Source organism: Medicago sativa, chromosome 1, assembly GCF_051527215.1.
Source record: "Medicago sativa cultivar Bolivia chromosome 1, Bolivia_mono, whole genome shotgun sequence".
Classification (NCBI taxonomy): domain Eukaryota; kingdom Viridiplantae; phylum Streptophyta; class Magnoliopsida; order Fabales; family Fabaceae; genus Medicago; species Medicago sativa.
Genome location: NC_140749.1, coordinates 32,431,319 through 32,447,331, shown reverse-complemented (window position 1 = coordinate 32,447,331; position 16,013 = coordinate 32,431,319). Strand labels below are relative to the sequence as shown.

General features: G+C 30.6%; 1 protein-coding gene across 1 annotated transcript; it reads left to right on the top strand.

The window, feature by feature from the left end:
* The first annotated feature begins 4,418 nt into the window (after positions 1–4,418).
* Positions 4,419–6,736, top strand: LOC146954385 (uncharacterized). Its single transcript, XM_085716150.1, has 4 exons — positions 4,419–4,575; positions 5,590–6,099; positions 6,183–6,348; positions 6,439–6,736. Exons 1-4 carry the CDS (start codon positions 4,474–4,476, stop codon positions 6,480–6,482), a joined length of 822 nt encoding a protein of 273 aa, XP_085572276.1. The 5' UTR covers positions 4,419–4,473; the 3' UTR covers positions 6,483–6,736.
* Positions 6,737–16,013: the final 9,277 nt, after the last annotated feature.

Below are 16,013 nucleotides of genomic sequence, written 5' to 3'. Positions count from 1 at the left end.
AGTTTTAAGATGCATAACTCAATTAAATTTAATGTTGAGATCCACGACATAGACCCCTCATGTTATATTTAAACACGATAGGATTCAAATTTAAGAAGAACAAAAAAATCTCCTTTCCCCCATTGCTTACTAAATTTTAAATTGTAACAGAAAAATACTAGAGTTTAAATTACTACTTTACTAATTGCTGTTGAATCTGGTTTGATCTGTCAAGAGTGTGGTGTCACTATTAATCAAACGCCCCAAATTTGTCTTCAATAAGCAAGGCCTTAGCTCAAACAATGTTATTTGGACACGCAAAACGGGTCATATTAGCCAATAAGTTAAATAAATATATTTTTGTTTTATGAGTTATAAATATGTGTTATAAGCTCCAAAATTGACTTTGTCAAACAACCTCTAAATATATGATGTTGATGTTGCATTGTGTGGGAAAAATATTTTTCTTACTCTAATCTTTTCTAACTTAACAAAGATTTCAAATTCAAATTCGAATTTTAGACATGCAAAACGTTAAAATTGTTGGGAGAATTTGCTCCCATCTAAGTGTCACAATATTTAAGTGATGCAGTTGCGTTAGGATTTCAAATTCAAATTCGAATTTTAGACATACAAAACGTTAAAATTGTTAGGAGAATTTGCTCCCAGGTGTCACAATATTTAAGTGATGCAGTTGCGTTAGGATTGTTTACACACAAAAATAGTAGGCATGTGGTTATGAAATCATCTTCACTTGGGATTGAATAATGAAAAAAGAGCATTTATGGTACCATGACATCTCAACAAACATATGACTCCCCCATTTCTTACGGGAAAAATGATTTGAGTCGGTGATAGTGGCAGGCTACATATTATGATCCATAATGCTTCATTACTTGTCATCCATAAATTTAAGAGACCCCTCATCCATTGATAGTGCATACATCATCAATACAAGCATCAAGATTTAAAGTGGCTTGACTTATAAGCTTCAAATCATGTACATTTATAAGAATGTTGTGTGTTTCTAAAGTTATTATATTTTAATAAGTGTACGTAAATTTGTTACTACTACTATTTTGAATGGCGCTTTTCTAGGAGGATAAAGCAAATTCTTGACTCTAGGATTGAGTTATTTAACTTAGTCAAATAAAACTACAATATGATAAGGATTTCTCAAGGCAAAAGTAAAAAGTAAAAGGTTTGATTATACTTTTTAGATAATCATATGGACATACTCAATATGCTTCTGTCCAGCCCCTTGTTTCATACTTTAATTTAAAACTATGGGGGAAGCAAGAAAAGGTGAAAGGTATAAAAGGAACAATCTGTCTTTATAATAATAATGCATAGAGAGAACATAAAAAGTTAAAAACATCAAGAGAACATGATCTATATTTACCCTACGGATGTACATAAGTAAATAATGTATGCGTTGCCTCATTTCTTTCCATTTTGGAGAATGAAAGTAATTTGGAGATAAATAATTAATTAAAGATTTTAATAATTACATATAAAAATACTAATTGATAAATCTAAATATATTTTACTACGGATAAAACTTACATAACGGTAAACAACAGTATTTAAAAGGGTATGAAAAAACAGCTTTTTTTAAAGATAAAAAAGTCTCCTTGTGAAAAACAGTGAGAACGACACTTATATACTACATCTAGGTTTAGTATTTTTACTATATTTGAGTCCAAACTATTATTAAATTAAATAAATATTTACAAGACTTTGTTTATGGGTGTTGGAGTGGTCACACACAATTGGGTTTGGTCACACACATAGTTTTTTCTTTCTTTCTTTACTTTTTCCATTTTCTCTCTCTTCTCTCTTCTCTCTCTTCTCTCCCATTTATTTGGTTGTGACCACACAATGGGATGTCCACACAAGTATTTTCGGTTGGAGTGTTCACTTGTTTTTTTATCTAGCTATCTAATAGTGCATGTGTCTATTATCATTTTTTTAGCAAATATTATAATTATTATTGTTAGTATGAGAATTAACTACAACCTGAAGTTGATATGATGAGATTATTAAAAAGAGAAATGGAGATGACAACCAACTTTATTGATAAATAGTGGTGTGCAGTTAAATACTGCTCAATCATAAGGTTCCTAGTAAACAGTTTATTATGTGCTGATCATATATCCACTAATAACTATACGTGGGGTTGTACACACCACTTTTCCTAATTTTTCTTTTTCTTAGAAGATCTCAACTTGTATTTTTGTTCTTCTTTTTCCCTGTTCCTTTAGTTGGCACACAATTGAATTCTTTTGATAAAGCAATGGAAACTCAAAGCAAAGAGGCGGGGTCTGAAATTACTTATAATAATCAAGGCCTTTTAATTTAGAAAAATGCTAACAAATGTTCTTAAGACATTTTTTTAAGCATCTAAAAGTAGTAAGTAATTTTTATATTGAAATTTGTAATTATGATTTTTACATATATTTAATTTCTATTTTCGTGACAAAATTTCTTTTTGTAAGTTCCTTAAATATTGTTCTTATGACATTTGTTAGCAAGACCCTTTAATTTATGAGTAATATATAGTATCAAACAAATTATGATTTACGTGGATAGATAAAGACAAAATATTTTAAAATTAATTGTGTGAGATGATAAATTGATGATTTCTTATTAAATGACATGATACATTGTATGCATGCTTATTAAACTCATAGCTAAAATGTTTAAATATTCTTCAAATACCTAAACTATTTGATTTAAAAAAAAATTGATTGCTAACAAAAACAAATGTAATCAGATCACTGAAGTAATATATTTTTTATAATTAAATTCTATGTTACACCATGATTGCTCTTTTTTTTTGGCTGTATACTAATGAAATATTTGAATCGGGGGACTGAATTGATTTCTATTTTTTAATGAATGATTAAAGAAATTAAATACTATTTTTAAAAATTTGAAGGACTAATTTGACTCACTATTACAATTTAAATGACTAGAGTACTTGTTTTCTCGAATATTACTACTACCTTAGTACATTTGGTTTGTTTTTTGAAGTAAATATCTACACGAAATTGCGTGAATACAAAGTGTCTGTAATTCCAAAAACAGTTACAAAGTATGACAAGTTGCGTGACTAAGGTGCTATCACCAATTCATTGGAAAAGAGTAACTTATATACTAAGAAAGGCATGAAGGAGATACTACACTAAGTTGGCACCATATTATGTAAAAATTTAACCATATTGATTTGCTCATATAAACTATTGATTTACATTTTAACCTTTTTTTTCCCCTTAACTCTTTGATTTCCAATAGGAAGGGATTCAGTGACATAAATAAAAATATCTCATGAAGAGATTATAGATTTCGACTCATTTCCTTATCATTGTAGTAGACTTTTCGATGTTCATAAATCCTAACTCATAAAAATATCGAAATGATTAGGTTACATTTTATGGAACCTGCTATACCACACCACAACCGATGGAGAGTGAAAAACGAGTTCATCATTCGATAAAACTCACTTGAATATCTTCGTTGGAGAGACTATAGTGTATTGTGTGCAACATTTTATCCAAACACTTTCAAGACATAGGAGGAGCTAGTGTGAATGTGATCGAAAGCTTGCATCTTTTATTATTTTTTCCTCCTAACTTTCTCTACCCTCTTTTTCCTTTATTCTTTTGACTTTGAGTAAAGCTACATTAGTATCATCAAGTTTTTTATTTTGACAGATAACTACTATCATTAGGTTGTACCAATATATTAATGAAATATGCCATCAAATTTCTCCAAAACACTTGTTAAAGAATCAAATAAAATACATTTATCTTAAAATTTATGTAGTCAATCTTTTAAAAATATAAAAAAAATTATTTATTTTGTTTTTCAATTAATATCTCATGAGAACTAGTTAGCAATTTCAGTTTAATTTTGATGCACCTAACATATTGTCAATAACTTTAATAATTTGACGATTATAACTGATTAAAATTATTCATCGATATAAATTAAATCCATAAAAAAATTATTTACTTTACCGTACTATTATATCGAATATTTTGATCTTGCTCTCAACTGTTAGAGTTGTGTGTGTGAGTTTCTGATAAAAAAAAAAACCATATTATCTGAACAGTGAGCAGCCAAGAGAATGAGGTACAAAGTCCGCGCGCACCGGAGACTCAAAAGAAAGTGGCAGCATGCTACCCCACACAACAACATCAGTACTGATGAAGTTACCAAATTGTGTTATGTGTCATTTAATGCAAACAAAATAACTTGGTTTGTGTGCTTAAATCTTAATCACATTCTTGTCTCTTTCATTATTATTATTACTACCATACCATCCACTAGCCAATAACTATTAACTAAGTGGTATGGCTATCATTGGTTTTTGAAATTTTCATATTTTTTACTATTACTACTTATACTTATTTTGCTTCTTTTTTAAACTTTCCAAGTTATTCTGGTTTTGTTCTTTGTTTCTATTTTCATTCTTTTTCAAATAGCAAAATGAGTTCTGAAGAAAATAAACATGTCACTGAGGATCATGAACATGATGATGATGATACTTCTTGCAGAAGAACAGTTTCTCTTCCTCCTGTTATTCACAAGGTACTTTGTTTCAACTTTTTTTCCTTCTTCTCTTTGTTTTGGTTCTTTTGGAGTGATGATGTTTCTTCTTACTAAGGTTCTTTAAGGTTTGTGTTTTTTTTGTTGCTATGTCTATAGTAGACATGTTCCACCAACACTCAAACCAATCCTTATGGTGGTGGAGTTTGCTTTTCTGGGATTTTGTTTTATAATATGAATAGTATCCTTTTGTTGGTTTTCAAATTTTAATATTATTTTGTAATTTGTTTTCCAAAAAATTTGGAGCTTTTGATCTATTTTTGTTTCCTTTACTTTGAACTATGCAGTTGAAAAGATTTTTAACTTTGTATTAGCTAGAAGACCAAATTACCAATCTAAAATGAATCATCTCTAGCTGATATTTGTTATCAACGATCAGTGGTTTGAATTTCTGACAGTATATTTGATTCTTTGATTTTTAATTCATCTGGTAAATGTGTCTTCATGCAGATATTTAATCTATAAGAATATATTTTTGCATTGTTTTATTCATTCATTACATAAATACCAGTATGTCAAAAACTATAGTACTTTGTCGGTATCGATGAATGGGAGAATCTGCTTACTGAGAAAACAGATAAATTAGTTGGCCACTATTAATCAGTTCAATTGTATTGTAGTTTGGTTAATTTTGAGTAAAAAATCATTTTAGTCCTTGAATGTATGAGACGGTTATCAAAATTACACGAACATACTTGAATGTATCTTTTAATAGTCAATTTGGTTCTCGTATGTGTCTTTCATCGGTTAGTTTAGTCATAAGATGTGTTTTCTGTTAGTTTCATGGCAAGTGAAGTTACGAACAGAAGACACACTCGCTGACAATTTTGTAATTTTGATACATTCGAGAACTGTAGCGACACCACCTCACATATTTAGTGATTAAAATGACGGTTTACTCGGTGAATTTCAAGATAACTATGATTTTGTTATGCAGCTAAATTATATTTTATTGCTTGCATCACTTATTGTGTCTATTTCATTTTGTATTTATAGGATGATGATGATTCAATGGGTATAACTGAAGAAACATCACATGTTCCTCCTAGGAAGAAACAAAATCTTCTCCTAGAAATACCATCAAGAACACCAGAAGAGTGTTCAGAAGATTTTGTTGCAATCAAAATGCCAATGACACCAAGTCCTACTCCAACTCCTACTCCCAAGAGAGTGAATTTTCTTATGACTTCTCGCTCGGTCGATGCTCCGACAAATAACTCTCCTGGATCTGCAACACCAAAAGGCAAATCATCCATAAGAAAGATGCTGCCAAAATTGAGTTTTAGGTATAGGACACCGACAGATATTGAAAAGGCGAATACACCAACTCGGGAAGTTTCCTCTTCAAGCACTCGAGAAAAGCCTTTAATATCAAGATCATTGTCGCTTGGTAAAATATTTACTCCTAGGATGAAAAGAACTTCATCATTGCCATTAGGAGAAATTGGACATTCAAACCCTGAATCTACTCATGGTGGAAATGGAAGTGTTGGCGGTCCTCTCAGTGTATGATTTTAAGCATTGCTTCCAACTTATCTTATGAAAATAATAATGTTACCATCATTTTAACTTGTCAATTTCTTTTGCAGAAAAAAGAGACTCGGCGAAAGATAGCGCGTTCTCTTTCAATGCCTGCCAACAACAGCAAGGACAAAAGTATAAGGAGGATGGATTCGTTTTTTCGTGTTGTTCCTTCTACTCCTCGAGTAAAAGAAGGAAATGAATTGTTGAACACGTCCTCGCCAAAGGATACTGGTATAGTCAATATATATGTCATTACTAACACTTGCCTATGCATTCATGAAAAATGGAAGAATTTTATTTTCAAATGCTTTCTTTGTCCAGAAATTGAAGATGATGATGATGATGGTGAAGATATAGCTGAATAAGAAGCTGTGTGTAGAATATGTCTGGTTGAATTATGTGAAGGAGGTGAGACCTTCAAGTTGGAATGTAGCTGTAAAGGCGAACTTGCTTTGGCTCACAAAGAATGTGCTATTAAATGGTTTAGTATAAAGGGAAACAAGATATGTGATGTCTGCAAAAAGGAGGTTACAAACCTTCCTGTCACTCTATTACGGATCCAGAGTGTTCGAAATCGGAATGGTGGATTAAGTCGAGCTCAGCTTGAAGATGTAAACGGGTACAGGCATGTCGACTTTTGTTTCAGAAAAGTTTATACTAGTTTTGTATGATAAAGATGGATTTGGCTTGTGTGCTGTGTAAATGCACTCAGTCAGCGACGTCTGGACCGTCTGATCAGACTTCAAGTTCGGTATTTTAGATTTCAGACCATCTGATCCAGATATGGCTGACTGTGTGCAGTCAGGAGTTTGTGACTGCACACAACTCAAATCCAATAAAGATCTTTTCTGATTTCTAATGAATGAGTGAGTTATGCATATATGCTTCGATTAGGAGCTTCATGGATATCATAAAATCATCAAGAATCATGAACCATTTTATTTGTCTTCTCAATTTTATAGGGTTTGGCAAGAAGTTCCGGTGCTTGTCATTGTTAGCATGTTGGCCTATTTTTGTTTTCTTGAGCAACTTTTGGTAAGAAAAACATTTCTCTAACAATGAACTGTCAAATTTTGAAATTTTCTTAATAATTTTCTTAGAAGTCTAGTACAAAAAATAGCTTCTTCTTTTCTTAAAAATTTCTAAATTATTGAATACTAAAGTGGCTTCTGATTTTCTCTTTTTTGTAGGTGACAAAAATGGGAACTGGTGCAATTGCCATATCTCTTCCATTTTCATGTGTATTAGGTCTGCTCTCCTCCATGACATCATCAACCATGGGTAGGTTTGCAACACATGGATAATATTAGATCAGTCAAAATCAGTTGGTCATGTGCGTAATAAATTCAAACCATTGCAATTTTGTATATCATGGTATACGTGCAAGTTGTATCTCGATTCAATACTATGTTGAATCCGATCGATACATGTGATTATACTTAATCTTACTGATTTCAATATTTTCATGATGCTAATGCTAAGTTGAGTTTCACTCTTTCATGCCACAACCCTGACATTTATTTTGTTTGAATTTGTGTCCAGTGATGAGCAGGTTCATATGGATTTATGCATCCTTCCAGTTTGCTCTAGTGGTTCTCTTCGCGCATATATTTTACTCCTTGGTAACCGCTTTCTATGAGAACTATATTCTTATTACCTATACTTTTCATTTGAGAAAAAGGTTGATAATTCTCATCTTCTTATTACCTACATGTACTTTTCACTAGAGAAAAAGCCCTACATAGAGAAGCATTAGAATCTTGATTTCTGATTTTTTATGATATCTGTCACTTGCAGGTTCATGTGCAAGCAGTTCTGTCAATCCTTCTTGCAACATTTGCTGGTTTTGGTGTAGTAATGAGTGGAAGTTCTATGCTTGTTGAGTTCTTTAGATGGAGAAGGAGATGGCAGGCTTCATTAGAGCAACAACATGGCCCTCTACCGATGACACAAGCAGGACAACAGTCTCGAACTGCAACCACGCCGCGTTCGGGCCAATCCAACCACAATCAATCTATAGTGCAAAATCAACAAGATTCAAATCAATCTACAGTGCAAAATCAACAAGATTCAAATCAAAGCTGAATTGATAGTATTTGCTTCTCATGACAAAGCTAGTGCCTGCATAACTTATTGTGTATAGGGTAGGGAATTTAACTTTTATCACACATCTATATGGGACTTCATTGTACAGCTTATGAATATAGCCTCTCTTGCTATGGAATTTCTGTTTGCTTATTTGTATTGATCAATGAGGCACGGATACGGACACAGACACTGGACACGACACGGACATTGACACGCCGACACCGCAAATAATTTGAGAAAAACACATAATTCAGTGAAATTATATGTGTCGGTGTCGTGTTCGTGTCCGACACCGGGACACGTCTAATCCAAGAAGTGTTTGTGCTTCATAGGTACTGATGGATATTTCAGCACATGAAAACAAGAAGGGTTTTTGGCTTTCTTTTTTGTAGGCTTGGGTGTGACACAATGATTTTGCTTTAGGTCAAAGTGAGAGTGAAGGGTTGAGGGAAATGTGTTTGTTAGATTGTTGTTAGAGTTTGATCATTGATGAGCATTGCCAAATGCAATATGTAGTTACTTTACTTGCATGGAGATGTATTTCCTTCTATTTTCTAGGCCTAGAACAGATTTTCCACATCTTCAGTTTGGAGTGCTGCTTATGGAGGAAACACTGAAAATTATAACACATTACAATTTAATTATTCCAATCTAGTAAATCTATCAATTGTTAGTTTTACTACTGCACTTTTCAGCAAAGTTTAATGTGTATCATGTGATGATAATAATAATCTACACATTTTTTGGGAGAAAAAACTTGTGATAATTTGACTACTTGTGAAGAATCTATAGCTAATCTGTAATTCATCAAGCACTTGCCATTTAATCAACGACACTTTAGATTGAGGGTGTTGCCGTGTTTAATAGCGATTTGTTGCCAACAAATGTAATTGTATTCAATCACTTATATTTTCTTAACCTTCATGTTTGGTTAGAATCTCGCATTCAGAGTGAAGCTACAAATACTAACTTCTCAAAATCACGACAAAAACGCAATGAAGAAAAGCAAAACCAAACACGCTATTATATTATTACAAGTGTTTGCTTGTCACTTGTCAGTATCATATTTGGTGTTGTTTTGTGCTGCGTTTCATTGATGACAAGACCATTGCTTAACTTATGTGACACATATAGTTTGCCATATTTTATCACCAAGATAAAGAAGATTGCTTTTTATTCAAGCTGACACTGAATTGTGCTGTAAACTTTATCTGTTATGCTTTTCCCTTTATTTTGGGAGGAATAAAAAATTTGTCTACGATCCACAGTGACAACTTGGTTTGTTTTTAGTTACACGAATGAATGTGGACCAGAAAAGTACAATATGATAAGTTTCTTTGAATTAAAATAATTGCTTTAAGCAATTTTTCTGCCACTGCTGTAAGCATTTGCTGTGCTTTATGTGTAGTAATAGTGTATACTCCCTCCGTCCCTCAATAGATGATCTAGTTGACTCTGACACACATATTAATGCATATGTCTTATCTTTGATATCTTCAATTCTCTACTAAAAAAATTATGAAAATTTAATATTTTAAAAGTATTCATCGAGACGAATCCATCAACACCTTACATGATATTATTTATCTTTGTGAATTAGTAGAAAAATATGGTCAAAGTATGTCAAGTCAATAATGTATATTGTCAACTAGATCATCTATTGAGGGACGGAAAGAGTACTGTATTTGGAAGATAGGAGAGGGAAAGGAGGGGATCAAATTCCCTATAAACTGCTCCCCTTTGAAATGGGAGGATTTGGAGTGAATAGATGATTTGGTTTTATATTTTGATTTAAATGTCTTTATTTAATTTGATCTTAAATATGATAAAGGAGTAAAATGTAATTTTATCATTTTCTTTTAAAAATTAAAATTTCTTCTCTCGATGAACGAAACACAACAAAAGATCTTAAAATTCTTTCTATCCCACTGTTATACCAAAGATCTATTTCGAGACAATAAAAAAAAAATCAAAGTAATGTTTGTAAGAATGACGTAATTTAATATTAATATATATATATTTTATAATTTAATATTAATATATTTTTTTTTTAGGTTAAGTTATACTCCCTCCGTTTCAAAATGAGTGTCGCTTTAGCCAAAAAAATTTGTTTCAAAATGAGTGTCGCTTTCAGTTTCCAATGCAATAATAACTTTTTCTTTTCAATTGTACCCTCCAATTTATACTTTGCACACTCCTGCCAAAGTATTACTTTTAAAACTAACCAATAGTTAATAAGGATAATTTGGTAAAATAATCATTCTCTTTCTTTTAATCATTGCATTTCTTAATATGTGTGTAAACACCTAAAACGACACTCATTTTGAAACGGATGGAGTATTTTTATTTTGAGGGGAGCAAGGTTTTACAACTCGAGAGTTTACCTCAACTCGTTTTGCCTAGGTAAACTCGACTCGAGAACTCGTACGAGTTTACCTAAAATTAAAATTATATAAAATTTATTATATGCATGACATATACTTCCTCTGTCCCTATATGTAAACACTATTTCCCTCTAATAAAATGGTGCTTACATATAGGGACGGAGTGAGTATAAGCTAATATAATATTGTAAATAGGTCAATAGTGCAAAATATGGCTTAATTACAAGGTAAATTATATCAAACTACCATAATAAAACATTATGTTCAACTTAGCATCAAAATACAAAAATTAACGCACAAAATCATAAGTTTCATAAGTCTCTAAGTTTAAGTCATCCATAAAACCATCCAAAAAAGCAAGTTTCCCAAGTTCCTTAAGTTGTTAATAAAACTATCTAGAAAATTCTTCAAAATGTTAATAAACACCACCACCGCAACCCTAACTTGCGTCGCAATCATCGGCGTCGAAATATGAATCTCCACCGTTGGAATCGCAACCCTAACTGATATGTGCTCCCTTGTTCATGGTTTGAGAACTTAGAGAAGAAAGAAAAAGAAACGTTTCATCTTAGAAACAACGTGTTACTGTAAAGGTAACTATTTAGTAAACGTTTCAGTCTTTGGGCTTGTAGAAAAGGAATTGGGATTTGAAAAAATGGGCCCAAAAAAAAGGGCTGATTTTTTTTAAACTCAATCGAGTTTACTGAGTGTTAACTCGGTCAAACTCGTCAGGCCTTTCGATTTTACCAGAAATCAAGTTTACCTCCGATTTAACACGATTTTGGTACCTAAAAACGTAAACTCGGTAAACTCGGAGTGTTAACACTCGATTTGCGGAACATTGGAGGGGAGGTTAAGTTATATTTTCATGATTGAAAAGTTAATCCATATTATTTTCTGTCAAAAAAAAAAATTAATCTATATTATTAGTAGTTAAATCTAGGGTATTCAAAACCGGACCAACCCAAAAGTAAAACCACAAACCAAACCAAACCAAAAATCTCAAAACCCACAGTTGATTTGGATGAATTCGGACCATTTTTGAAGTGAACCGCGCAGTTCGGTTTGATTTGTGGTTTTCATCTCAGCAACCATCAAATCAAAACAAAGCAAGCTGCAACAATTACCATGTTACTATAGCTAGCCCAACTACTCAGCCCAAGTTCCATTCGTCTGATCTCATACTGCATGCGCATCCATCTCATTCAAAGAGACGGGATTCTGAGGTGATTTTCTGTTTTTAAATCAGAATTGCTTCCCCCTCCCTACTTTTTGGTTTGAACTTGCTTTTCATAGATTATAGTTCACATATATAGATGTTCAGGCTTTGTTGATGCAATCGGTTTGTATCCCTTGTTGTTCACATATATCATAGATTATAGGAACAAGGAAATCTAATAGTTAAGTATACAAGACTTGGTATGTAGTAGTGGTTTAGTTTATTTTTTCGTGATACTTTCCAATATCTGAGCATGGAATGAAGTTAGTCCGCACCGCTTATCTTATGCTGACTACTGAAAAGACGGACATTCTTTCCGCTCTTTTTATTGCGCTAACGTTTGAAAATTATGAATGATGTTTTTTTATGAAATTTTGATTCTGAATAAAACTAAAAATATAAATGTTTGTTGCTTTCAAAACCATGATTATCTACTTCAATCACACAAAAAAATAATCTGGATACTTTTTTTAGCGACACCAACAATCTTAATTACTCTCTCTGTTTCAAAATGAGTGTCACTTTAGCAAAAAAAATTGTTTCAAAATAAATGTCATTTTACATTTCCAATACAACTTTGATTTTTTTTTCTTTCAACTTTACCCTCAATAAATACTTCAGCTTTTCTCTGGCACAATTTTCAATGCAACTTTAAGTTTGTCTTTTTCTTACTCCATCTGTCCCTTTATGTAAACCCCTTTGTTTTTTTATATTTCTTAAGAAAAGTTGCTAATGTAATTAATGTGTCTATTTTGTGTGTTAATATTACCAAATTGTCCTTTGTTTATATGCGTATTAAATTTGACTTTTTATATTTCAAGACAAGTTAGTAGTATTAAGGGTTAATTATGTTTTTGTTCCCTACAATATTGCGACCTTGTAAGTTTAGTCCTTACTTAATTTTAATAGCATTTTTAATCCCTACAAAAAATTTCTGCACTCAATATTAATCCTTACTCAATCCAAATTTGTTTAATTTATGCTTAAACTCTTAAGTTTTTCAACAATTTTTTACAGGCGTGTTAAGAACGTTATTACAAGGTCCTCCGAAAAAAATATCGCAAAAATTTGATTTCTACGTCCATATTTTTGTTACTTATATCTTAAACTTTTGTCGTTTTAAAAAATTCATATTTAATTTATTTCATATTAAAAAATTATAGATTTTAGTAAATGAACCTTTCATAGTGTTCTAAACTTGTATAAAAAGAATCGTTAAAAAATTTAAGAGTTTAAGGATAATTAAACAAAATTTATTTTAGTAGGGACTAAATTTATAAGTAAATTTTTTTTTGTAGGGATTAAAAATACTATTAAAATTAAGTAAGGACTAAACTTACAAGGTCGCAATTTTGTAGGGACCAAAAAACATAATTAACCCTAGTATTAATTAGGGGTATGTTTAGGAAAATAATAATAAATGCATCTAGTAATTTGAAAAGGGGTTTACATTTATGGCTCAAAAATAAAATCCAATGGGTGCTTAGATATAGGGACGGATGGAGTATAAAGTAAGGACATTTTAGTAAAAGTGTTATATCTAATGATTATTTCATTCTATTTCTTAATCTGCGTGTCAAAACCTTAAACGACACTCATTTTGAAACAGATGGAGTATATAAAAGTTGTTTAAGGGTATAATTAGAATAATTAAAAGATATGTATAAATATATTCATCTAGTTTGTTACACTTTTTAAATGATAAAGAAAAAAAAAACAGACATGTATATAATCATATCGTGTTTGTTATATTTTTCTTAATATTTAAATTTATTCTTATCTATTTCTTACATGTATTGAAAAATTAAAATTGAAGGTATTTTTGAAAAGAAAAAAAGTCAGCGCAAAAAAGTTGAAAGAATGTGTTTTCTTTATATATAATATAGAAATATAGAGTATAGTGTAGATTTTCCTAACCGGGGCAAACCCCAACAAATTTAATGACCAAACCAATCCAATAATTGATTTGGTTTGGATGACTTTTTTAAAGCCAACCAAATCAAATCGAAATCCCACTCGTAGTTAGAATAATTTTTAAGGAAATGTTAACTTGTGCCCTTAAGGCACAAATTAATGAATCAAATATGAAAATTGTTTATTGGAAAGTGTGCATTATATTTAATTTTTAACTTTTTAATAAGTTGAATGCACACAATTTTAGAGAATATTTATTCTTGGGTTAATAGGTCTTTACCCCCTATAATATGTCATTTCCGGTTTTACACCCTGTAAAAAAAAAATCGATTCATCCCTCTGTAAAATAATTTTTTTTATTTACCCCCTAATAAGCCAAACAAAAACGAAAATTTCTTTAAAAAAAATAAAATTGGTTTTTGTTTGGCCTATTAGGGGAGTAGATAAAAAAAAATTTACAAGGGGTGAATAAAAAAAAAAAATTACAGGGAAAAACCGAAAATGACCTATATTAAAGGGGGTAAAGACCTATTAACCCTTTATTCTTTTGGATTTCTTAGAGCACAAGTTAACACTACCGTAATTTTTATACTCAAAACCGAACCAAACCCACAAACACCATACTCAAACCTAAAGTACAAATATAACTTTTTTCGCCCTCTATAATTTAAATAAATTTTGGACTGTAATTTGAACAAATTTTAGACATTTGTATCAAATTTTAGACTGTAACTTGAACAAAATTCGTCCAAAAAAAAATATAAAAATAAAAATAAAAAATACATGCGGGTAAACACCTGTCAGCTTAAAAAAAAAAGGAAAATTACCGATTTCAAAAGAGTTATGTTTTTATCCCTCTAATAATAACTAGTGGATATACCCGTGCTATAGCACGGGTAGCGCGGCTTCGCCGCGCTGTATGGCCGCGGCTCCGCCGCGTGTCATGTGTCGGATGTGCTTGGTATAGTGTTTTTTTTGTCCATAGTGAAAATATGTAAAGTCTGTCAATTAATAATGTATCTATTGATCGGTAGTAATAAAAAATTATAAAATAATTAAATTTTAATATGAAAAAAATATATATTAAATTTTAGTATTGACGATATTAAAAACCTAATAAATAAAAATAATCATGTTATCAATAATTTTTGTAGTCGTTACATTTCTTATGTAGATGTATACATTAGATTAGTGTTCAAATTCGGTGTCGTGTATCAATTATACATTCTTCAGATGATTTTGGTAGTGGAGATTTTATATGGAGTTTTTTGTTGTGATATAACATTTCACAAATAAAGATATACTAACATAACAACAACGTTTGTCAGTTTATTCCAAAAAAAAATTATGTCAATTTTAGTGTATCTATTAATAATGTATCTATTAATATGTAGTATTTTTATTAATAGATAGTCCATACTCCCACCTTCATCATTTAAATTACTCATATATATTTTTATTAATATATAGTCCATACTCCCACATATACTTTATTAATATACTTTATTAATAAAACTTAGCGCGGTGTTTAAATAGAGATATTAAAAAATACTAATTTTTTTTTAAAGATTAAAAAAGACTAATTAAAACTGATCACTCGTTATAGTTACTAAAATGGGTCTCGTATTACAATTCCCCTAAAAAAAATTAATTTTAACCAATTAGTCACATGGGTCCCGTAAAAATATCTATTATCACATGTATTTTCATTAAAGTAAAAATAAAAAATTCATAGTAATTTTTATTAATATAGTTCATACACTAACATATATTTTATTAATGTATAGTTCCCATTTTTAAAAACAATGTATTTTTATGTTGATGATATTTAAAAACAATAATTTTAACCAATTCCCCTAAAAAAAATTAATTTTAACCAATTACTCGCATGGGTCCCATAAAAATATATATTCTCACATGTATTTTCATTAATATTGTTTATATACTCACAAATATTTTATTAGTTGACGATAAGTTTCATAAATAAACATATACTCACATATTATGGTAAAAAAATACTCATATACATTTTTATGAATATATAGTTCATACACTATTTTATTACTACCTCCGTCCCTAAATATAGGAGCCTTTTGCCAAAATTGCGGAGATTAAGAAAGTTGGTTGTAGTATTAAATTTGTATATAATTACTATTGTTTTTACAATTTTATCCTTAAGAGAGAGAGTTAATTTATGTTTTCAATATAATATTTATTGTTGATTGAAAAAAAAATGCAAAATAAATAAGGGTATGTTGGTAAAGAAATAATTAATGTACTTGGAAATATCA